Genomic DNA, 25,727 nt, shown 5'->3' on the forward strand with positions numbered 1-25,727 from the left:
TTTTCTGGTTGGAATGCCATTGGTAAGAGATCATTAAGGTTGGGTCAAAGGAGCCAACTGGCCTATTTCTGATCGCTGGCTGTTACTCTTGTTCTTTTGCACGGTTTGTTTTGATTGCTGTGTCCCCTTCATCTCAGCTCCCACTCAGAGTAGATCTTTGGTCCCCACATTCACTGTAGAACAAACGCAGTTGCTGCCAGGCTCCTCTGAAGCCACACTGAGCTTCACTAATCTGCCTCCTGATTGTCCCATATTTCAGGTTGAGGCTGGAGAGAGAAGATTGATGTAACAGAGCTATCTGCTTTCCAGAAGAGCATCTCAAGTTCACCAGGGATTCAAAGCCAAAACAATGGTTTAAAATGAGATATTTCCAGTGTTTTTTAATACAGAAGTTCTGATTTTATTAAGACCATGAAGGGAAGACTTCTTCCATTTTACCTTTTGTGTATTAGCAGAAAAGCTCCAGTAGAGACCAACGCATATGCAAGAAGAAAAAAGATTTCTTCTGAAGGCAGGAAGGAGCGGAAGAGAAGAACAGGAAAGTGAGCCGGTGGCACAGAAACACATTGCTCAGTGGATTGACAATAATTTGCAGACTCCTGTATATTGGATACCATTTTTTATGATTAATTTTTATTTGATTTTCCAGTGATAACATAGGTGGCACAGAGAAAAACTGCCACAAAAGAAAAAATTAAATTACATACTGTAAAACTGTTTTTGTCCCATGGGAATTAGCAGAGCATAAACTGCTATTCAACAACATGAGATACGCCGACAGATAAATCTTAGTCTTCATAGAACAATCGGTGTTTAGTTGTCCCTATACTGCAGAGGAAAAAGGAGAGAAAGCTACAGCCAGGGAGCTGAAGAAGGAATGGAAGCTGCAATATCATTTCAGTTAAAGCCTCAAAGACAGAGTTTAGCTCAAATGTCCTTTCTGAGCGACAGGCAAGACACACATATTTATCATTGGGGCAGACTTATCAGATCAGGGTAGGTGGAGTGAGAGGCTACACTGTCTGTTGAACTACACAAGACCAGGCCCCGGGTAGCCAATTCTAATCCATGGATTAGAGAAAAAGAAATGTAAAATCAAACCAAGTTCTCCCTACACACGCCTATATTAAGAGAGAGGAAATGACACCATAAAAAGTGACAGGCACCTAGACTCACCTCACACCCTGTCACTGCTCTCACTCCCCTCCCTCTCATTCATGAAATGTTACAGAAAGATCTATAAAGGTGAAAATCTTTGTGCTCTTCTATTTTAAAATCAGACCCATGCAAGTCTTTCAATACTCTCTTTGCTGGTGAATTATATCTAAATTACATGATCTCCACTCTAATTACGCAATAAGTCAGAGAGAGACCAGACAATAAAGGACAGTTACCGAGCACTTTATTGGTGGTATAAATATTTTCTTCTGTTTTTAAAGATTTAAAGAAATAAAACTTTTAATAAAATGTTCTGTTTGCTCTGCCTCTTTGGCCAGTAACGGTGAGCACCAGGTGTCCAGACACTGAAGCCAGCATTTGTTCTGCTGGCTGTCGTTAAGAGGGATGAGTGTGAGCCACATTGTGTACCCATAAGAAGAGGAGAACATTAGGGAAGGAACTCTGGATAATTTTAGTATTATGACAGGTGCGGAATTGTGAAGAAAAGTAAAGTTTTGGTGCAGAAGAAGAGTTGTGTATTGTAGTGTAATTAATTCACCAGACTCATAATAGAACGAAGTGGCAAGGAAAATAACAGTGCAAAACATTAAACATGTTGAACATAAAGTATCGAGTGCAGAAAAAAACCAAAAAACAGTATTGCATTTTACAGTAACTCCTCACTTAGATATTCACTGGATTATTTCCATGCATTAAACAGTATGTACACAGTTGTTCCTGATTTATTCCAGCATAAGAGTGCTTTGCTCCTGTTTAGTTTAACCCACTCTGTTTCCTATTTTGAAACAAGGATGTCTACACATGGAGTTGGTCTGAAACACCTATTGTGTTTTAAATTCACACACTACCTTAATTCGCATTAATTGTCAAGTATAGGAAACTTTTAAAGGGATACTACTCTGATGGGGCCCAAAACATTACCCACATCCATCTTAAAAAGTGTATTTTCATATCCCTGGTAATATAAACACTATCATTTCTCCAAGACAATGGTTGCACCACTGTAGAATCTCGGCTGATGAGCTGGATGGCCCAAGAAGCAAGTTAAATCACAGTGCATTGGGAGTGCATTGGGATGGGGGGTGGGACAGCTCAGTGGTTTGAGCATTGGCCTGCTAAACCCAGGGTTGTGAGTTCAAACCTTGAGGGGGCAATTTAGGGTTCTGGGGCAAAAATCTGTCTGGGGGCTTTGAGCAGGGGGTTGGACTAGATGACCTCCTGAGGTCCCGTCCAACCCTGATATTCTATGCTACATGCACTAACATGGTGATGTTGGCACTGCAGCAGTCTTCTTGTTACACTACGAGCTACCAAGAACACAAAACCTGCACTTCAGTGTTTCTTAATGCAGAGTTTGTCAATTGCGAACCCCAAGCTACCTTGTCCAGTGCTGCAGCTTGAAGACAGCTAAGTTTCTCTCAATTAAGGGGGCATTTATAAATAAAGTGGAAGTTATTTTCTCATTCAGGGATTTCTATCAAGTTGGAGAAATTCTCTCTCTCTCAATAAAGGAGTTTGAAACGTGTGCCTGGGGGCAGCAGGATAGAGGGGGTGAAATCTAAGGCTTACCATCATGATTACATCCCAAGCCTCACAGAACTTGATTTCCAGCCTCGGTTTCAAACAGAGGCACATAGGGATTTCTGCTATTTTATGCAAACTAGTTTAAAAGCCAAAAACTGAGTAATGTTTGGGAAACCTCAAGCATAAATTAGGCTAATGCAGCTCCAAGAGACTGAACTTCTGGGTATTGTGTTACTTTACTGCATAACTAGTGGATGCCATGTGGTTCAGGAAGCTTTTAAACAGCAATAGCTGGTAATCTCTGCTATGCTCCTCAGCCTTGTCTTGCCAAGAGTGACTAGATATCAAATCAATAACCCATCAGGGCCATCAGCATCCTGAACTACTAGAATGTCCTCCTACCCTCAGCAGGGAGAGGAGAAAAAGCAGTGGATGGCCACCACGTTTGACTTCAACTTCCCCACAACACACACCCAAAATGTTGCCATGAAAACATTGTTACCAACACCAGACTTTATATCCTTGACTGTATTTAAATAACTAAGCTTCAGCTATGATGGGGATCATTTAGGTACCAGTTTATTGCAGCTCAAGCAGACCCAGAGCTAGGAACAATGCACTGAATAGCAGCTGTTGTAGTAAGAGTATGATAAAGTTATCTCAAAATGGACATTAACTGTGCTATTGGCAAGATCTCCAAAATATTCAGGTTTATCATAGAATCACAGGACTGGAAGGGACCTCAAGAGGTCATCTAGACCAGTCCCCTGCACTCATGGCAGGACTAAGTATTATCTAGACCAGTGGTTCTCAAACTTTAGCTACCCGAGAACTCCCATTTTTATTTTAAAAATTTTGGGGACCCCCAAGGCCCCCCGCTCAGCCCTTGCCCCACCCCCTTCCCCAGCCCTTCCCTGAGGCGACCCCCCTGCCCTGCTTCTTCTCCAAGGCCCCATCCCCGCTCACTCCATCATCCCCTCCCTCCCCCGCCCTCACTCACTTTCACCAGGCTGGGGCATGGGTTTGGGGTACAGGAGGTGGTGCAGGCTCTGGGAGGGAGTTTGGGTGTGGGAGGGGCTGAGGGGTGCACGCTCTGGGAGGTGGTTTGGGTGCGGGGGGGCAGGCTCTGGGCTGGGGCAGGGGGTGAGGGGTGCGGTGCTTCCCTCGGGCGGCTCCTGAAGCGACTGGCACATCCCTCTGGCAGCGGCTCCTAGGTGGGGGGAGGCAGGAAGTCTCCGCATGCTGCCCCGCCACAGGCACCGCCCCCGCAGCTCCCATTGGCCGCAGTTCCCGGCCAATGGGAGCTGCGGGGGCAGCGCTCAGGGCGGAAGCAGCACGTGGAGACCCTCTGGCCTCCCTGGTGCAGCAGGGATGTGTTTGCTGCTTCCGGGAGCGGCGCGGAGCCAGGGCAAGTAGGAAGCCTGTTCCCCGGCGTACTGGGAGGGAGGGGGAGGAGTTTCTCAGCAGGGCCTGCGGACCCCCTGGAGTACCCTTGGGTACCCCCGTTTGAGAAACGCTGATCTAGACCCTCCCTGACAGGTGTTTGTCTAACCTGCTCTTAAAAATCTTCAAGGATGGAGAGATTCCACAACCTCCCTAGGCAATTTATTCCAGTGCTTAACCACCCTGACAGTTAGGAAGTTCTTCCTAATGTCCAACCTAAACGTCCCTTGCTGCAATATAAGCCCATTGCTTCTTGTCCTATCCTCAGAGGTTAAGAAGAACAATTTTTCTCCCTCCTCCTTGTAACGACCTTTTATGTACTTGAAAATTGTTATGTCCTCTCTCAGTCTTCTCTTTTCCAGACTAAACAAACCCAGTTTTTTCAATCTTCCCTCATAGGTCATGTTTTCTAGACCTTTAATCATTTTTGTTGTTCTTCTCTGGACTTTCTCCAATTTGTCCACATATTTCCTAAAATGTGCCACCCAGAACAGGACACAATACTCCAGTTGAGGCCTAATCAGCGCGGAGTAGAGTGAAAGAATTACTTCTCATGTCTTGCTTACAACACTCCTGCTAATACATCCCAGAATGATGTTCACTTGTTTTGCAACAGTGTTATACTGTTGATTCATATTTAGCTTATGATCCACTATGACCCCCAGATCCCTTTCCACATTATTTCCTCCTAGGCATTCATTTCCCATTTTGTATGTATGCAACTGATTGTTCCTTCCTAAGTGGAGTACTTTGCATTTGTCCCTATTTACTTCAGACCATTTCTCCAGTTTGTCCAGATCATTTTGAATTATAATCCTATCCTCCTAAACACTTGCAACCCCTCCTGGCTTGGTATCATCTGCAAATTTTGTAAGTGTACTCTCTATGCCATTATCTAAATCATCAATGAAGATATTGAACAGAACCGGACCCAGAACTAATCCCTGTGGGACCCCACTCGTTATGCTCTTCCAGCATGACTGTGCACCACTGGTAACTACTCTCTGGGAACGGTTTTCCAACCAGTTATGCACTCACCTTATAGTAGCTCCATCTAGGTTGCATTTCCCTAGTTTGTTTATGAGAAGGTCATGCGAGACAGTATCAAAAGCTTTACTAAAGTCAAAATATACCACATCTACCGCTTCCCCCCGTCAAAGAAAGCTATCAGGTTGGTCTGACACAATTTGTTCTTGACAAATCCATGCTGACTGTTACTTATCACCTTATTTTGCTCTCTAAACTCCAACTGGAAGATTTCTGCTACGCAATTGATTTGTCAGTTGTCGTTCTTACACTCAAATACATCTTTGAAACGGAATGAATCTCAGCACACCTGTGACAGGGGAAACCTGTCACAGAACTGTAGGGAGTTTCACTTTATTTGGAATATTTGCATAGGACTCAGAAGTTCCTGTGTTTGGAATGTTTTCTCAGGGTTCCGAGAAAGATTTTTACTTCAACATGTATCTCACCAATGAAAGCACAATGAATTCTCCATAGAAGAGAACTTTTTAAAACAATTCACTTTACTATAAGCCACATGCTAAACGCTTTTCCCCCTGCATTTCCCTTATATATTGCAGCATTAGAAAAGGGTGGGAAAAACCCCAATAAATGTGGTTAGCTAATTTCAGATCACTCCTCTAGCCATAAAACCCCTCATTATTTCTAACAGTTTTAGGCTTCATTCTTGAGAACAGATGTGTTTTCTACTTTACCTTGGGATTAGTTCGCTGCTGAAGTCTCCTTTCTTCCCTCTCTCTCTGCAAACGCTCAAATTCTTCTCTAATTTCAGCTGGAGTTCTCCTCCTCTCCACAACCTGTGCACAAAGGAATTAAGAAACAAAGGTTAACAGGCAATAGAACATCCAGCCAACAATCAGACAATTTAATCACTGATGAAATTTAGAAAACTCTATGCTTTTCACTTCCTTTTTAGATATGATCCCCTTTCATGTTACAACAGGATATTTTTTTTTCTGTAATCCATTGCTAAATCAAGCCACTGTGTTTTTATTCAAGCACCTATTCCTGGCCCAAAGTACTTTTTACACTTACAATTAAAAATATAAAACACAAATAACAAAAATCTCTCTATATATACACACATGTATGTATTTCAGATATCTGAGAAGCAAGGTGGCTGAGGTAATATATTTTATTGGACTATCTTCTGTAGCGAAAGAGAGAAGCTTTTGAGCTTACACTGAGCTCTTCTTCAGGTGTGGGAAAGGTACTCAGAGTGTCACAGGTTTCAGAGGGGTAGCCGCGTTAGTCTGTATCAGCAAAAAGAACGAGGAGTCCTTGTGGCACCTTAGAGACTAACACATTTATTTGGGCATAAGCTTTCGTGGGCTAAAACTCACTTCATCAGATGGGGTTTTAGCCCACAAAAGCTTATGCCCAAATAAATTTGTTAGTCGCTAAGGCCTGGTCTACACTACGAGTTTAGGTCGAATTTAGCAGCGTTAAACCGAATTAACCCTGCACCCGTCCACACAACGAAGCCATTTACTTCGACATAAAGGGCTCTTAAAATCGATTTCTGTACTTCTCCCCGAGGGGAGTAGCGCCAAAATCGATATTGCCATTTCGAATTAGGGTTAGTGTGGCCGCAATTCGATGGTATTGGCCTCCGGGAGCTATCCCATAGTGCACCATTGTGACCGCTCTGGACAGCAATCTGAACTCAGATGCACTGGCCAAGTAGACGGGAAAAGCCCCGCGAACTTTTCCTGTTTGCCCAGCGTGGAGAGCACAGGTGACCACACAGAGCTCATCAGCACAGGTAACCATGCAGTCCAAGAATTGAAAAAGAGCACCAGCATGGACCGTACAGAAGGTACTGGATCTGATCGCTATATGGGGAGAGGATTCCGTGCTAGCAGAACTACGTTCCAAAAGATGTAATGCCAAAATATTTGAAAAAAATCTCCAAGGCATGATGGAGAGAGGCCACAATAGGGAATCATATCAGTGCCGCGTGAAAGTTAAGGAGCTCAGACAAGCCTACCAGAAAACCAAAGAAGCAAACGGAAGGTCCGGGGCAGAGCCACAGGCATGCCGCTTCTACGCTGAGCTGCATGCAATTCTAGGGGGAGCCGCCACCACTACACCACCTCTGACCATGGATTCCGAGGAGGGGGTAACCTCAGCCATGCCTGAGGATTCTGCGGACGGGGAAGATGAGGAGGAGGACGATGAGCTTGCGGAGAGCACACAGCACTCCATTCTTCCCAACAGCCAGAATCTTTTTCTCAGCCTGACTGAAGTACCCTCCCAAGGCATTATCCCAGACCATGAAGCCATGGAAGGGACCTCTGGTGAGTGTACCTTTGTAAATATAAAACATGGTTTAAAAGCAAGCGTTTTTTAATGATTAATTTGCCCTGAGGACTTGGGATGCATTTGCGGCCAGTACAGCTACTGGAAAAGTCTGTTAACGTGTCTGGGGATGGAGCGGAAATCCTCCAGGGACATCTCCATGAAGCTTTCCTGGAGGTACTCCAAAAGCCTTTGCAGAAGGTTTCTACTTGCATCACAGCAGCCCTCACAGTAGATTTGCCCACTCCAAATTGATTCCCGACTGACCGGTAGCTGTCTGACGTTGCAAGCTTCCACAGGGCTATCGCCACTCGCTTCTCAACTGTGAGGGCTGCTCTCATCTTGGTATTCTGGTGCTTCAGGGCAGGGGAAAGCAAGTCACAAAGTTCCATGAAAGTGCCCTTACGCATGCAAAAGTTTCGCAGCCACTGGGAATCATCCCACACCTGCAACACTATGCGGTCCCACCAGTCTGTGCTTGTTTCCCGGGCCCAGAATCGGTGTTCCACGGCTATAACCTGCCCCATTAACAGCATGATCTCCAAAGCGCTGGGGCCCGCGGTTTGAGAGAATTCTGTGTCCGTATCCATGTCCTCATCACTCTCGTCGCAGCCTCCTCCTCGCCTGGTTTTTCAGGTTCTGGTTCAGCATAAACTGCACGATAATGCGCGAGGTGTTTACAATGTTCATGACTGCTGTCTTGAGCTGAGCGGGCTCCATGCTTGCCGTGGTATGGCGTCTACACAGTTCACCCAGGAAAAAGGGTGCGAAACGGTTGTCTGCCGTTGCTTTCACAGAGGTAGGGGTGAGGCTGTACCCAGAACCACCAGCGACAATGTTTTTTGCCCCATCAGGCATTGGGATCTCAACCCAGAATTCCAATGGGCGGGGGAGACTGCGGGAACTATGGGATAGCTACCCACAGTGCAACGCTACGGAAGTCGACGCTAGCCTCGGTACATGGACGCACACCGCCGAATTAATGTGCTTAGTGTGGCCGCATGCACTCGACTTTATACAATCGGTTGCCCGAAATCGAATTCTGTAAATTCGGAGTAATCCCGTAGTGTAGACATACCCTAAAGTGCCACAAGGACTCTTCGTTGTTTTTTTCAGAGTGTCACAGCTAACTACAAGATGAAATAGATTGTTTAGCATTAGGAGTTAACACATATTGCAAGAAACCATTCAAGGTGAAGTGGGAAGTTAACACTTCTGCAGTCATAGAACAAAGGAGTGTTAGTGGGTACAGATAGTTGCAATGATCCATAAATCGAGTGTCTTTATTGAGTCTCTGATTTTTAATCAAAGGAAAGTTATCAATTTAAGCTCCCAGGCTCATCTTTTGAAGGTGTTCCTTTGAAGACAAGGACTAAGAGGTCTAATATATCTGGCAGAATATAATGATATTCACATACCATATCAATAACCCTATAACTACCCCACACAGAACAACCCTCTCATTCACTCTTTCAACCAATTCCTTTCTCACATGCCTAGAAGAAAGTGGTCTATGCCATGTGCCCATCAGGTTATAAATCTGGCATATTGGGATGTGAGGAGGTGGAGAGAGTTTCAAAGCCATAGGGCCATCATGAAAAGTGTCGCGCCAGCAGCCCTCGCTCCATTTATACCCAGGGTGAGTATATAGCTCAATCACCTCCACTAATCACAAATGTAGTGGTACCAACATCATGAAAGAAACTCTCTGAAGTAGTGAGGTCCCATGTCACATAAAACTCAATAGGTTAAAACCAACACTTTATACTGCACCTGGAAACTGACAAGCAGCAAAAGGTGTTTAGAGATCAAGAGCTCCATTTTAAACTAATGTAATCCTGTTATCACCACCAGATTAGTCCAAGACAGCAAATCTTAACAATCAAAATGAAATATTTATTTTAATGACTCAGAGAGACTGGTCTACTGATGTACTTACAGGTGAGCACGTGTGTAAGTGTTTGCAGGATCAGTGCCTAAGTGTTCTTTTTTCATTATGAAGTTCATCTTCAAAGGGAAGTTACGTTCGGGATAACCACAGAGCTCATTTAAAAGAGGAAACGGCTAAATCCTCTGACTTTTCAAAACAGACTCAGGACTGTTAACTATAACCGGCCTAACACCCAGTTTTATGCAGTGCTTAACACTTGCATTGGAATTTTATCATGTGGAAGTTCATGGCTTCAAGCAGGGTGGATACAAATCAATGATTTAAAAAAAAAAAAAAAAAAAAAAAGATTTTTTAAATTTAAATTGGATTTTTTTGATAAAATGCTTTTTGAGGAAAAAACCTATTTAAAGATAGTTTTAATTAAGATACATTATAGCTCTAAGATATCTCATCATGGAATAGGGATTATAAATTCTAATTCTATAGTATGAGACAATGTATTCATGTAATATTTAAGAAAAGTTTTGTAAATGAGATCCATAGTTCCTGGATTAAGGATCCAATCTTATGGGGTTCCACAGGCTTCTGTATAGATTATTTAGGTTAATCGTTCTATCTACCCAGGGGGACTCAATGCTCAATCTAGAAGATACCATCAGAGATGCTTAGTTTTGCAGTTCTCAAACTATGGATTTGTCTCTCCAGAGGTAACGTGCTTGTTAACAGCAAAAAATGTTTTTAAATAAATAAATAATATATTGAGGTGAGAAATAACAGATCTCAACTCTATTGTCCCTCTGCAAATTTGCGTACACAGAGTCAATCCCTTACCTCTCTCTAAAAGTGCAAAGTTTCAAAAAGTTCAATGACTAGAAGATTGTTGGGGGCGGAATAGATCTGGACAAGGAGAAGATGTCTGGAGGTAAACGTGAGAAGCGAGGGACAGACGCTTGTTTTGTTAAAATATTATGTGTTTGCTGTTGAAGAAAAAAATCCAGAATACTTAACGTTGTTCTCTCCTCGCTCTTCTTTCCTACTCCCTTTTCTTAACCTTCTCTCCTATAGAATCCTTTTCTTCCAATATTTAAAAGCATAATAGCACTGGTCTTGGGGAACCCATCCACTGATGAAACATTCAGCTTCACAGGAGAAAGGGTTACAGTAATTTGTTTAGCTCTACAGGGCAGAGAGAGAATTAAAATATATGAAATATCAATGAAGCCAATCTCCCACCCTTCACCCAAAACAGAGATTGTGGATGGTGTAACAGTATAATTCCTGTGGCCACCCAGCCTCTAGTAGTGTTCAAAGCCCAGCTTAACACAGTGCATCCAACTCAGGTAGTGGCATCTCTACCTGGGATGCCACTACCTGAGTTGGATGCACTGTGGTAAGCTGGGCTTTGAAAAACGGATGGGAAACCCACCAGGCAACGATCAGCCTTTTCAAGCCGAACTTTGTGGAGAAGGTCCCTAGGGTCCCTTGCATATGAATCTGAGGCATTAGATGTTAGATATCAGCTTCGAAAACTGCTGGTAGTAAAGTCTTAAACAAATATGAGGTATGGGAAGGACTTGCACGATGCTGACTTTAAAACCACTTTACAGAAACCTGGGGATTAAATCTGTCTTTCAGAACTATGTAGAAGACACATTTGCCAGGTAATATGCTTTGCCAAGGCCAAAAGGGTGAGATTTGTTGTGGAGAATCCCAGCTGCTTAACCTTTGCAAGTTTGAATTAAGAACTCTTAAATTACTTTTCTCTGACATTCTTTGTGACGTAAGGAAGAGGAAAAGGTTCCATAGGTATCAGTTCACTCAATTTCTAGTCATCAGATTATAAAATGAGTTAAAATTCAGGACACATCCTGCAGGGCGGCTAACGGCCAAGTTTCCAGTGCTTGGCCTGTCTAGTTCTAATGAGACTCAAAAGGTCTGTTTCATTCTTTTATATTCAACCTGGCACTTCATTTGGATTCTCAAGAGCCACCTAAGTACGTTTACTTCAGCTACGCTATTCACATATTCAGCTACGCTATTCATTCTTTTATATTCAACCTGGCACTTCATTTGGATTCTCAAGAGCCACCTATAGTCACCTATATCCACTACTGTTTATATTTACATACCAGTCACCACAGAGCCCATACACAATGATGAACAGTGGAATAAAACTAAGTCACTTAGGGCTTGTCTACACTACCCGCTGGATCGGCGGGCAGCAACTGATCCAGCGGGGGTCGATTTATCGCATCTAGTAGAGGTGCGATAAATCGACCGCTGAGCGCTCTCCTGTCCACTCCGGTACTCCACCAGAACGAGAAACGCAAGCGGAGTCGAAGGGAGAGCGTCAGCTGTCAACTTATCGCAGTGAAGACACTGCGGTAAGTAGATCTAAGTACGTCTACTTCAGCTACACTATTCACGTAGCTAAAGTTGCATATCTTAGATCGACCCCACGTGGTAGTTTAGACAAGCCCATATTTGTAATTGGGATACTGCAAATTAATAGCCTTAGTCTCTACACATCCACAGTCTAGGATATGCACGTAGAAAGCTGTACAGACCCAGAAAGAATTTAGCAATGGAAATCTAAAATACTGGCTGTGATCTTCCATATAATCAGTATTGCAATTTAGGCTTTCACTATATATATGTATTAAATATAAGAACTTATATTAATATAACATAAGGTTGCATTTTTAAACATTAAAGTTCTACACATATCATACCCCATTTTGCCTCGAATATATCCATGAAAACCCCTTTAAAGTCTATAACAGCTGGCTGTGAAACACTCTTTATTTGTGTTCATCACTATTCACCATTTGTGGGTGAACTTTAACTTATGTAATTTAAGTCTCTGACTGTCAGATTCTGGGACTGGATGACAGGGGAAAGGAAACTCACCCTATTCTATTCACTCCCTTGGAAGAATCTGGCACTGGCCATTGTTGGAAGACAGGATGCAGGGCTAGATGGACCCTTGGTCTGACCCAATATGGCCATTCTTATGTATGCCCTGACTTTTCAATGTTTAAAATTGCTACCTTGATGAAAAAAATAGTGTTTAATTCAATCAATCTATAACTATTTAATTTGCTTTTTTCCTTTGCAAATTAGCATGAATACAAGGACTCTGGGTGGACTTCCTACTGAAAGGTTCAGTTTACAAAGTGTATCCCCACCATACATCAGAAGGCTAAAAGTCAAAGGAAAAAATGCAAAACAGCAGTGCTAAAAACGGGTATCTTCTCAATCCAGGCAACTGTGTTCAGGGAAAGCATGTGCCAGTTTCTCCAAATTGCCTATATTTCTGCTACCAGCTGCTAGTTGCCTACAATATGCTTTGAGACCTTCAGAGACAGGAGGACACAGTTTGGGAATAGGGGCCTCAAATATGTACCGAAAACCAGCTACTGGGTCTGAGCCTACAGATTCAAGAGGATTGTTATTTTCTACCTAAACATTTATAACACACCTGGTTCTGTGGTTTCTAGGCATTTTATGCAAATTGAGAAAAGCTTTAAATCTGTTCACAGTAGGATCCTCATATCCTCCCCATCTTTTTTTAAAATGCATTTGGGGGTGGGGGGTTTCTTCCCTTGTTTCTCATTCCTCTTCTCTCTTGTACAGGTTTGTTGTGGCCACAGCTCTCTCTAGCAGCAGATATAGATGCATACCCCAAACACAACACACAGATAACCAGAGGTGGACTGCATCATGCACATCAGCAACAATACAACACACTCAAACAATGGGGTTATACATACACAAAGTAGCAAGGTAAGCCTCCCATTGCCTTGGGTGTGCTATGAGTCACCAACTGGATGGCAGAATGTCTCCATCACATGAGAAACATTCACAGGATATCACATCCACACACCCCACCTGACAATCTATTATGCTTCTAAACTGGTTGTTTTACTATTTTGGTTAGTAAATTCCAACTGGCATGTTCAGGAGGTCCCAATATATCCAAGTTCAGAACCCACTCAGATTGCCCTGCAAATCTCAGACATTAAATAAAGGCACAAGTTACATGTGGTGTCCACCTCCCCTCACACATACTTAGAGACTCTACATAAACATATGCCTCATACAGCAAATACACAGAATATAGAATCCTTCTGTACAGAAAGGAAACGCAGGGTAGAAAAGTTTAACAGTACTTAGAACATTGGCAGCTGTTCAAAGGTAATGCTACTTCCTCCCTGGAGAGAAAGCTATTACTCAGGTGGGACAGGACTTATATCAAACAATTCATCCAGCTGCAGGAATTCTTTGAAGGCTGCTGAAGCTTGCTCTATAAAATAAGCTCCATTTCAGATGGATTTTTCTTTACAGTATAAGTAATGGGTTCATTTTATCTACTGCATATTAGTCTTGATACAGCTCACAGTTAATACCTAGTGTATACTATACACTAAAGGTGGCTTTATCTTTCAGTGCAGACATTGTCACATGGTATATTATTAATATGAAATACTAAGATCAGACCCTGATATATGAGAATTTGACTGGTCCACTCAGCTTTTTGCCACAAATTTGGTTAAATAAATATTCATTTAAAAGGTTTTAGGAACATGTTTCATTTGTGACATGCTCCCTATTTGAACTGATTGTGGGGTGTATTTTTTTTATGATGGGATTACATCATTGTGTTGCACAAAGTCATGTGACATTTTGCCAGGAATATATTGTCCCCACAGAAGAGGGAACAGGGACAATACCTGGTCCCTAGTGAACAGGGAATTAATGCTCTCACCTTGCACAGGTGCTCAGAGAAAGGTCTACAAGCATGGCTGCCTGGGAGACAAAGAGAGAGGGCTCCTGGCCAGAAGTCAGAGCAATGCATGGAGCCCCATTCAAGAAGTGCTGTTTATTTTCTACTACTTTATTTTCTTGCTGTAAACAACACTGTCTAACCCTCAAGAATGAATTGTGTGGAAGTGACCTCCCTGACATAGATGGGATTTCTTTTTGGTTGCTAAACTATTTAATCAGTTTAAACTGTATTTTGCACTTAGTTTGAAATTAAAAACTTGGGGCCAGATCACTCCCTATTGAGAAAAACAACATGAGTGACAGGAAACTCCATGATGTTTCCTTGGCTGGCACCTGTGGCATCCTAAGACCTCAGGTGATGGATGAGGAAACCCCATGCATGTTATGGGCTGCTCTGGATATACTGAATAAGGAACAATGGACCTACATTACGAGTCAGGCTAACTACCTGTCCACGTAAAAAAGTTAGTTATGAAAACAACTCAGATACAAGCGTCTATTTCAGTTAGCTAGCCTGAAGGAGATAATGCCATTAGGAATCACTGAGTTGACAACAAATGAGTTTGAATGGAGGTATGAAGGTGGTGGACCAAACCCGTGAGGGAATTCATCACCTGAAACAAGAGATCCTAACAGCTAAAACCAAAACTAAAATCAGATGTTGTAATATGAGAACCATGTGGGACAGTAGGAAACTGAGTCAAGTAGTCAGAGAAATGACTGTTCGATATTAGTATTCTTGGAGTAAGTGAAATGAGTGGACGCGAAAGACTCCATTCAGACAGTATCACGGTACTCTACTCCGGAACGCAAGATGGGAACCACAATAAAGTTATATAATGTCACTGTGATAGCCACAAAGTTATATGCTTCTGAAACTTGGCAAATGCTAGAAGCCCACAACAGGAAACTTGACGCATTCCATCAGAGATGTCCGCGGAGAATACTTGGTGTCTCCTGGTGGGCTAAAGTAACTAATGCTTTTGTGTTACAAAGGACAGGCCAACAAGCTGTAAAGACAATGATTTGAGAAAGAAGGCTGAAGTGGTTTAGGCATGTTGTAGAGCTGTAAAACCATATATATATTCCTAGACAAGCCCTTGACTGGACACCACGCAGTGGAAGAAGGACAAGAGGAGGACAAAAGAGAACATAAGATAACCATTGAAAAAGATGTCACTCATGGAAAAAGACTGAAAGCAAGAAACATGGCATTAGACAGAGGTGGAAACACTGGGTTGCCTCATGTCACAGGGCACAAGAGCATCTGCTCTGGGGGGGCAGGGGAAAGGTTTTTGTTCCTCTCACCACTTGTAGGGATTTGGCCTTCAGACTCCAAGGAAGGAAAACTACAATGGAGCCATGCTATCAGAGACTCCCCCACCAATAGCTGTCCCATTAATCTCTCATTTAGGTTTATATAGTGCCCAAGGTCTGGTCTGATGTTAAACGCTAAACTGGTGCAATGTTGTTTATGGACACACTACACTGGTATAAATCTGATTACAATGGTTTCACTGGCATCTCTTAAATACCAGAGCGTGTTGGATAGATTTGTCCCAGTCACCCACAGAGGGGAAGATTTGACTCCTAAAACTGAAATGAGACACACAATGCTGAGGCCAAAAAATGGCTTAGTGCCACACACCGTCACTGCTGTAAGTTTTCAGCTGCAAATTCCAAGCTTCATTGTGGAACTGAACCAATAATGTATTTCAGTGCTCTGCTAGCTTCTGTTAACCCTGGTGGGACAACGAATAGAAGTCAATGATTTCATAGTAACCAGCTTGGAGTGAGCAACTGAGCCCAGGCAGAAGCTAGTAAAGGGGAGGATAAGGAGTGGATAAATCCTCTTTCACAGCACTTTACAGCTGCTCACTGAGAAAAAAAAAATCTTTAATCTCACAGACTAGCTGATTGTGAAAGTGTTTTAGGTGAAAGACATTTGCATGAGACTGGAAAGACACCGATGACACATTTGTCTCAGAAAGATGTTGCTTTTCATGGTAATATTCTATTAGGGAACTCTCTGAATGTCAGATTTATTGTACCCTTTTCAAAAAAGAAGAAACAAGCATTACTTGAAAATCCATCGTGATGTTCTAAAAGAGAGAGACAGAAATGACTAAACAAGAGTGCCTTCAAATAGATAGTTCTGATATAAGTATTTCAAATTAGGCTGGATTTAGCCCCTTTTGTGAGATATAAGGTAAAGAATTTCTCTTACCTCCCATCCTTCCATTTCCAGTCCTCTCCTCCCATATATGTCATAAATGGCTCTTGTCTGTGGATCACTAAGCACTGCAAATTAAAACCAAACATGCTCAGAATACAGAACTCAGTTTTCAGTCTTTCCTTCAAAATTTTTGTTGTCAGAAGAGGGTTGCGGTGCAATGAAGTTTGAGAACCGCTGTCCTAAGCTAATTCCTATTTGTCCTGTCTACACACCCAATATCACTAGATGAAAGCCACCTGGTTTTCTTTAACTTCTCAGCAAAGATTTAATACCAAAGGCAGGGCTGTAGTAAGGTCCCATATTATTAAGACCTCATTACTTTTACAAAATACATCTTGATGCATTTGCATACTTCTGAGTATTTTGGATTCTTTTTAAACAGAGAATTACAGTGATACACACTGTAGGAAGCCTTTATGTCGATAGAATTTCCATCTTAAAGGCCTTGTTTTTTCAGAAAACTGTAACATTCCCTGAAAGGTTTTTTGGGGGATTGATTGATTCATTGGACCTTTACTTAGTGAAAAAATTCACTATTTTGCCTGGGAATTTCTTTAAAGTCCCATTCATTTTTAGGGGGCAGGCCATCATAGCATTTGTCTTCCTTCCTTCCACTCACTATACCAGGTCGACCCAGTTCCATGTGGTTCTCTGCCTGCTACTCCACCCATGACAGCCATGCCCATCTGGGCCATGAAGAAGTGATAACATTTGCACTGGACCATGAACATCTTGCCAAATGCCATTTAACCAGATTAATATCACTTATCATTTAAGTGAAAAAGCGCATATATAATTTCAAATGCCTGCAAAACTCCAAACCACCAAGAGAATCGGTCAACGCATTTTAGTAATATGAACAAAAAAGATAGGAAAATCTTCAGAAAATTAATTCAATCTGTTAGCTCCCCTGCCACAAACATATCCATTCCAAAAGCCTTCTGTACCTTATGCCAAGCTTCCCAGAACAGTTCGACCCTTGGCTAAGATTTCAGTTGAATTGTTTTGGATCTGGTGAAGCTAAGGGGAGATATTAGTGTTAGGGGTTTTTTTTTTCCTTTTAAAAAAAATCAGGTTTATAATGGAAAATTAGCTTCAATCTTAACTATGGAGAGGTTAGCGAGCTAGTCACCTCTCCTACGTAGATACTGTGATGTTAGCTGATTAAAATATGACCATGTAGATCATTGTTGCTACCACTGTTATATAATTGCAACAAATCTTGTACAAATTATGTCAAGTAAGGTGTCTATGGAAGGTTATGATTTGCTGAATATGCTATTTGTATGCATGTATCGTTTTTGTATTTGAAGTTATTAGTATTAGCTCTAGCCCTGTATTTCAAATGTTTGCTCCTGGGGTAACGTCCAAAAAGTATTTAGCCGGCACCTCTTGAAGGGACTATTCAAATTAAGTGGCCCATTAATGAACACTTAACTCAATGGAAGATGCCTATCTACTCTTAATGGAATTTCCGGCCATGACTAAGTTAGTCATGCATGGACATGTGACTCACTCATGTGACTCCAAACTCCATCTTTTACCTGTAATTTTCCACTAGCTGTGCTGAGGGCTTTGTTTGAAACAATGGATTTCCCTCCACATGGCAGAATCTATAAAAGGCGCTGGAAACCCCTCCATTTTGCCTTTTTTCTACTCCAACCTCTGGACTATGGACTTATACTAAAGGGAGCATTCTAACCAAGGGACTGAGAACCTTCCAATGATTTGGAAGCAACCAGAGACTTGACTTAAGCCAGCAGTTTATTCCATCACTGCTATAATCCTGAACCAAGAACTTGGCAATTATTGTATGTATTTGATTCCTTTAACCGATTTTAACTCTCACCTTTCTTTCTTTTTATGAATAAACCTTTAGATTTTAGATACTAAAGGATTGGCAACAGCGTGATTTTTGGGTAAAATCTGAGTTATATATTGACCTGGGTACGTGGCTGGTCCTTTGGGATCAGAAGAACCTTTTGGTTTGATGAAATTGGTTTTAAATAACCACTCATCATTAAGTTTAGTGTTTTTGGTGGTGATACAAGGACTGGAATACCCAAGGACACTGCTTTTCTGACTTCTTGTTAGCCAGTATGCTGAGACAGAAGTTTACTTTTGTTGCTGGTTTGGTATATTTCATGGGAGAACCACCTCCAGTCTTGGCATGCGTCTGCCCCATTTCTCAGCAGTTTGTCCTGAATTTGGTATTCTCAGTTGTGACCCATGGAGGCACGGTTGCAGATACTATTTTTCATAATTCCCTCTGAAAGACTAACACATGTTGTTGGTCGTGGGTTTTAATTTTTGTAATCCCCAACCTTGTCTGTAAAGCCATTTGATGCTGAATAAGCAACAGTTTATGTTTAAGGTTGCAACACATAACAAACAAAGCCAGGAAATTCAAAGAGAAAACTGACCTGTTTACAGCAGAATGTCAGCGCTCTCTGAATTTCCAGAACAAGATTTAAAATGCAACTTTTTTTTTATTTTTATTTTTTAATTGAAGGATCCTGAGTTTCCATTCCCCATCATCACCCACTCAAGGTCTTCAGTGCTTTTTTTAAGTGAGAGTTTCCATATATTCTCAGGCCTAATTAAAAGATGCTATAAATGATTCCACCCACGTTCAAGTCTAATGGGGAGAAAGAAACGCTGACCATTCAGAAAACAGAGGAACCAAATTTCTTCAGCTAATTCTCTGGGATTTAATAAGGAATCATTTATTCGCCGTTTTGCTTTAACTTCCCTCTAGGCTAAATCACTGAGCGTCAAGTTTGCTGCTGCAGCAGTTTTACCACAGAACAATCCTACTGGCTCCTAATTCACTTACATTTCAGTTACTTCTCCCCAAATCTCCAAAATGTGGTAAGCTATCTCTATCAATAATTCAGACAACTACAAGACTGTATCAGCCAAGTCCAGATAACAGAATATAATCTGAGGGAAACAGTTTCAATCAAATCTTTTGCAGATATGGATTCAGTGCATCTGCCCCTGACTGCAGATCCAAATCTGGTAAGACTCAATTGTCTCAGCTATGCACATTCATCACCCAGAACATTCAGACTGTTTCACTGGCCACTAAAATCTCAATTTTAGGAAAAACAGTGAATTGAGATACAAAATTAGCTTTTATTTGTGATGTGAAAAGTCTTTATTTTAGAGAATAACAGTCTTCCCTTTCACTGCCCCTTAACTGTGCCATTTCCCCTGTGACTGGAAGGAGAACTCAGGCCCCGCCTCTATACTGGGTCCCAGCGTCGGGACCCTATGACAAGCAGTCGAGGTCTGCACAGTCCTATCCCTTACTGCCATATCTGTGTGCTACTTCCTACTTTGCCTTGTATCACCCTCACAGTGACTGCAGCCTCTCTCTCTGCAGCCCCTTCTACTCTCAGCTACTGGGCTTTATACTACGTTCCTGTCCAGTTGAGCTTCCTCTTTAATTAGTCCTTGTAATTAGTCCCTAGCTCCTCCTCTAGGTGCGGCCCAGGCAGTAAATTGGCGCACCTAGCCACCTTCATCCCTTCAGGCCTTGTGTGGGGTGGACACCCCAGCACACTCAGTTACACCATTGATAGCATGGAATACCAACAGTATTTACCTGACAGAGAGTTAAATTCATTGTTTGTACAGTGCTTGGAGATCTTTGGGGGGGGAAGACGTTAAGTGCAAAGTACTCTTGCTATGTCATCCTTAATTAGGCCTTCGAATGTGTGGAAATTCTCACTAAAAAGAGGATTGAAGACCTCAAGGGTACATCTACACTGCAGTTGGGACCGTGCTTCCCAGTGCAGGTAGACAAATGCATCCTACTGCTTCAGCTAGTGCTGTAAGCGTAGCAGTGCCTGTGGCAGCACAGGTGGTAACTTGAGCTCGTCACCTGACCCCCTGGGTACATACTCCAGTGGCTAGCCCAAGCGACTGCCCAAGCTACTGCCATGGCCACACTGCTATGTTTAGACCTAGTGTGTGTTTCTCTACCCATGCTGGGAATGCACAGAAATGGAATGGAAACTCAGGACCCTTCAGGCCTGTGATGGGATGGTAGATGGGGTGGGATCTGAGTTACTACAGAGAATTCTTTCCTGGGTGTCTGGCTGGTGAGTCTTGCCCACATGCTCAGGGTTTAGCTGATCGCCATATTTGGGGTTGGGAAGGAATTTTCCTCCAGGGCAGATTGGCAGAGGCCCTGGGGGTTTTTCGCCTTCCTCTGCAGCGTGGGGCACGGGTCCCTTGCTGGAGGATTCTCTGCACCTTGAAGTCTTTAAACCATGATTTGAGGACTTCAATGGCTCAGATATAGGTCAGGGGTTTGTTGCAGGAGTGGGTGGGTGAGATTCTGCGGCCTGCGTTGTGCAGGAGGTCAGACTAGACGATCATATTGGTCCCTTCTGACCTTAAAGTCTATGACTCTATGACAAAGAAACAGCTAAATTTGCCTTTCAATTTGAAGTTTTCGAGCACTGGTCTCTGTTCAAGGTGAATTTTTTGAAAAGTTTAAACAAAACTAGAGATTGAAAAATTTAAACTTACAACATTATAAAAACATTCTTGCAACTTATTTATTTATTTATTTAAAAACAGCTCTGATGGCTAGGGACCGAAAGTTGACATTTGACCTGGAAACAGCACTTTTCCGATTAAAAGTGCTTCTGCTAGAGAGAAAATTTATTTTGTTTTGACCAAGTTAGGACATGTGCAAACACACACATGCACAGCACATTTTGCATGGAATTTTCTCATTAAATTCATGTAGGACAGAGCTAAGAAAGGGTCACACTAAGCATCCTGCACAGCTAACTTAACTGTACAGTGAAAAATTTAGTGGAGCTGCACAATGAATGAGGCAAGGACTCCACATCTTATTGTAAGACTCCTTACCTCATTCACTGAACACACTGCAAAGTTATTATTTTGTGTTGTGATAATCTGTAGTATGAGGTACAAAAACAAGCTACTGCACACTTTTCGTACAAGTGACTTTCATACAAACTTTTCACAATGATTTTTCATACAATTCACTTTCAGGAGGTCTGGCCGACATGAGGTAATGCACAGAATAAGGAGGAGGTAAAAATGTGTGTTTTAGCCATAGCTGACAATCTAGACAGGTAAACACCCATTAAAAATAAACTGTAATAAGAGATTATAAAAAATAAGACCCTAACTGGATCCCAATTCAAAATGCAACTCTTGCTCTTCTAATGTACTCATTTTCCATTCTTTGGGCACATACTAGTTTCAAAAACGAAGTACTGATTTTCCAAAGCACCAAGTGAAAAGTGCAAAATTAACCATAATCTTTAAAGAGCACAAAGGAATCTCTCTTTTTCTCCAGACTACACAATTCAAGCATCAGAAAATCCAGCATCTACTATGAAAACAGTTTCTGCAAATCTAAGCCTTCCACTGACCTTCATAAGCCCGGTGAACAAGGTTAAACAGTTCCTCAGCTTGTGTTTTGAGCTCTGGGTCTCTGTGCTTGTCTGGATGGTACAACATACATAGTCGGCGATAGGCAGCTTTCAGCTCTTCCTGAGAGGCCTGTGAAAAGGAACAAAATTCATTTAGAGCACAATGTTATTTAAGCATTATCATCAAAATCAGCCCTGAAACGGGAACCCATCAGACACAATCCAGCACATTTAGTTATACTAAGTACAGAGTAAAATGAAGTTTTACTTTATTATTTAAATACAGCTTTTTGCATGGGTTAATAAAATATTAGCACCAATTTTTATGTGACATGTTTTCCAAGCTGTCACAACAGTACCCCGCTTGCATACCTGGGTGTAAAAGCAGGACCCAGTAACAAAAGACATTACCTTTGTGTGCATATGTTATTTTAATTAGACCAAGCCAGTATGTCCCCATTTCAGTTTTGTGTGGAATGGGATAGCTAAAGCCAGCTCTGAAGAAAGATTATAAAATCTCAGGATTTCACACCAGACCCCTCCTGTATTTTAATTCCAAAACATCAAACACAAATCAACTTAGAAAAAAAAACAAAACAAAAAACTGTGGACATTCCACATTCCGCAACAACAAAGGTTGGAGAGTTAAGCATAAAATTCCACAAACATATCTCTCTGCTATATACTGTGACAGCAGCTTTCCCATGTAGCAAGAACAGTATGCTCTAGCTCAAAGGCTATAATCCTCTCTAGAAAGACAGACTACTCCGGTAGCAATTTGAAGGACAAATAAAATGAGAATATTCCACTAAATCCATGAAGAAAAATTTGCTTCTTTACTGCATCCACGCTGGATTGTTTAGATACAGCCTGGCTCCACTCCAATGACATTAGGTGGAGACAGATTTTGGATAGCTCTTTAGGAATCAATGGAGTAACAAAACATTCCTGCCTCTCTGTCATTCCCCAAGAAACCTCCTCACAGCAATCTTACTGGAGAGTCTGTGATCCCTACAGAGTCCCTGTAGCTATTCCCTCTGTTTCTCTTTCCTGCAGTAATCCTACATAGCTGGCATTAATTTAGCAACAACACACTTAAACAAATTAGCAACTGAGAGACAGAGGTTGCCATACACAACTCATGAAATTTCAGACAGTTCCAAAATTATGACAGCAGGAGTGCATTACTGGGTTATTCATACTGTGTAGCATGAGACAGGAAGTCCGCTTTCTGGGAAGAGGGATGGCTTCAGAGTGCAATTGCTGTAATAGCATCACAGGCATTAGTTGGGTTCCCTTTTAGTAACTGTGGTCACCCTTCTACTAGAACAAAGGATCAAAGAGGTCAGATGCTGAAGGGGTACAAAGAGTAACATGTGAATAAAGGTTCACAAAGAAAAATAATTCATTTTTATAGTACGCTTTAAAGGTATTTATTTAACTAGATTCCACTGACATTTAATGCCTTTCAATGACTGAGGTTTGCATAGCTGTTTACCTCAAACAAAGGTGTCACAGCATTTTGTGCTTCAACCTAATCCCCTTTCTCAAAAGTGATCAAGAGAAAATGAAAAGTCAGGCTCTACCTGACAACTGTGTTCATTATAATATGTAAAATGTGACTGACTCTATTTTTGTGAGCAGTTAGAACTACTTATTTATTCTGCAGGTTCTTCCATTTCAGATGAATATTTCCAAGTCAGACAGCAGTAGGGTGATCTTCTAGACTGGCCTGGCTCAAGAAAGCAAATGTACCAAAAGAGCAGTGATTTTTCCTTCTGCTATCTCCTTGTGCTCTCTTGATTATTAAAATGAAACTAGATGAGAAGGGAGTGGAATAAATATCCAGTTCCACTGTGACCTTTTAAAATCAAATTAATGATAAATGGCTTAATGTGCTATTGATTAATAGAAATGAGCAGTTTCATTTTTCATAAATATCATGTTCAATAAAATGTTATATTGGGCCTTTCATCATAAGTGAATAGCTAAGGTCATTGATTCACTATTTCATGAATGATAACTTCTTTGAAGCCACTACAGAAATACTGACAACATTTCAAATTATAATGAGATACATAAGTCACTAATAATGATGTTTTAAGTTACATTCTTATTAATAAAACTCTGAGCAAAATTAAGGTGCTTTATCCCCCTATTTGGGGATTAAACAGATTCATTTAGTGTCTCAACCATCCAGTTACACTTTCATAGGGTCTGAATCTATTATAGATTAAATGTTTATATACTAGAAAATTGCTAGTGAATGGATTTAGTCTTCTCATCAGGACTGTGAAGTTCAGTGGCCATCTATTATTTTCAGATTAGGTGCTACGCCATACTAAATTGAGTTTCCCTTATAGAAGTGCAAATTCATTTCACACCATCACCAAGCTGACTACAAGTAAGATGTGTGCGCTTTGATTTTCAAAAAGGATTAATTAAAAATATTCTCTCTTTCAATGTGCATTCCTTTGGATAACACTCTAGTCCAGTTTCATCTGCATGCTGCATTCTAACATAGGATTATTGCAATTATAGTGTGTGTATTGAGGAGCTTCTAATGTAGCTAAATCAAGCCCTTAAGGCTTTGGTGTCCCCAAATATTTATGTAGCTCCCCACTTCATATTCTTAACCCTTTAGTCCTGATGTGCTCATACAAAATGACATGTCAGGAACTGATCAGACCTCTAAGGCCCTGTTTATACTAAGAAAAAAGGCACTACAAACCACTGATGGGAACACTGAGCTTGCAAAGCACGTACTGCACCTTGCAGTAAGATTCAATCTTTTTTGTACCAGTTGTCTCAAGCATTGTAACCATATCAAGCACACATCCAGCTGAACCAGAACGATATACAACAGTTTCTCAATTCATTTACAGGAAGCTTTGCAGCTACACCAATTTGGGTCAGACAACACGGACTCAAGTGCCAGATGATACACAGCTCTACTCTGTCTTCACCACATACCACCACACTACTACCACCAAGATGGCCCAGTGCTTGGCCAAGATCAGCTCATGGATAAAGAACAGCTGGCTGATGCTAAACCTGAGCAAAACCAGTGATGATGGTGGGCAAAGGAAAGCCCTTTGAAGAGTTTGCAACCTTTGGTTGAAGGTGCATATCCACAATTGGTCAATTTGGTCCACAGTGTAGGAGAACTCTTGGATTCCTCACGGACGCTATATTTTCTCATAGAAAGCATTACTCACAGATGCTGCTATCATCTCTGGTTGGCTAGGAGACTCCATTCCATTCTAGCAGGTGACCTTTGTTACTTCTCAGCAGGACTACAGCAATGTGATATCGGGGCAGGAAGTACTCAGCACTTAGGAAACTCTAATTAGTACAAAATGCTGCAGTGCATCTCCTCAACAACAGAAGCTACTATGAGCCCACCAAACCTGTCCTCTGCTCCCTACACTGGCTTCCAATAGAAATTCAAGGATCTCAAATTCAAGGTTTTGGTCCTTATCTTCAAGGTACCCCACAGCCTGGGCCAGTGCTACTTAAGGCTGTGGGATGAAAAATGTGGTCAACAACTATGCTCCTTTGACACAGTAAGTAAAGCTCATTTGTGCGGGACACAGGACTTCCACAGAGGCCTGTCTGAGACTGTCGAATTAACTGCCCCAGGAACTAAGGACCATCACAAACCCACACCATCTTACATCTTTCTCTGAAGCACTCGATATTGGCCCTTCTCAGAAACATGTACTGAACTTTCTCGGCCTATTGGCTCATCTGTTTCTCTCTGTGTCCTTATACTTCACTGATCACCAAAATATCTGAGTGCCTCACAAACTGATTAAAGTGAACACAAGATGATCCCTCCCTTTTTCTCCCCTTCCCTGAATCAGTTGACATTTTCCTTTATTTTCAAATTGTAGATTTGATGGGGCTATTGAGG

At 41.7% G+C, this 25,727-nt stretch overlaps 1 protein-coding gene across 1 annotated transcript in view; it reads right to left on the reverse strand.

Moving 5' to 3' along the window:
• DNAJC11 (DnaJ heat shock protein family (Hsp40) member C11) overlaps window positions 1–25,727 on the reverse strand; it is a 74,885-nt gene that overhangs the window by 40,035 nt on the left and 9,123 nt on the right. Inside the window, exons 2-4 of the mRNA XM_065421440.1 lie at window positions 21,812–21,941; window positions 16,380–16,453; window positions 5,868–5,969 (exon numbers count right to left, since the gene is read on the reverse strand). Of these exons, the coding sequence (XP_065277512.1) occupies window positions 5,868–5,969; window positions 16,380–16,453; window positions 21,812–21,941 (306 nt within the window). The remainder of the gene's footprint in view (window positions 1–5,867; window positions 5,970–16,379; window positions 16,454–21,811; window positions 21,942–25,727) is intronic.

The sequence above is a fragment of the Emys orbicularis genome, chromosome 22, assembly GCF_028017835.1.
Source record: "Emys orbicularis isolate rEmyOrb1 chromosome 22, rEmyOrb1.hap1, whole genome shotgun sequence".
NCBI lineage: Eukaryota > Metazoa > Chordata > Testudines > Emydidae > Emys > Emys orbicularis.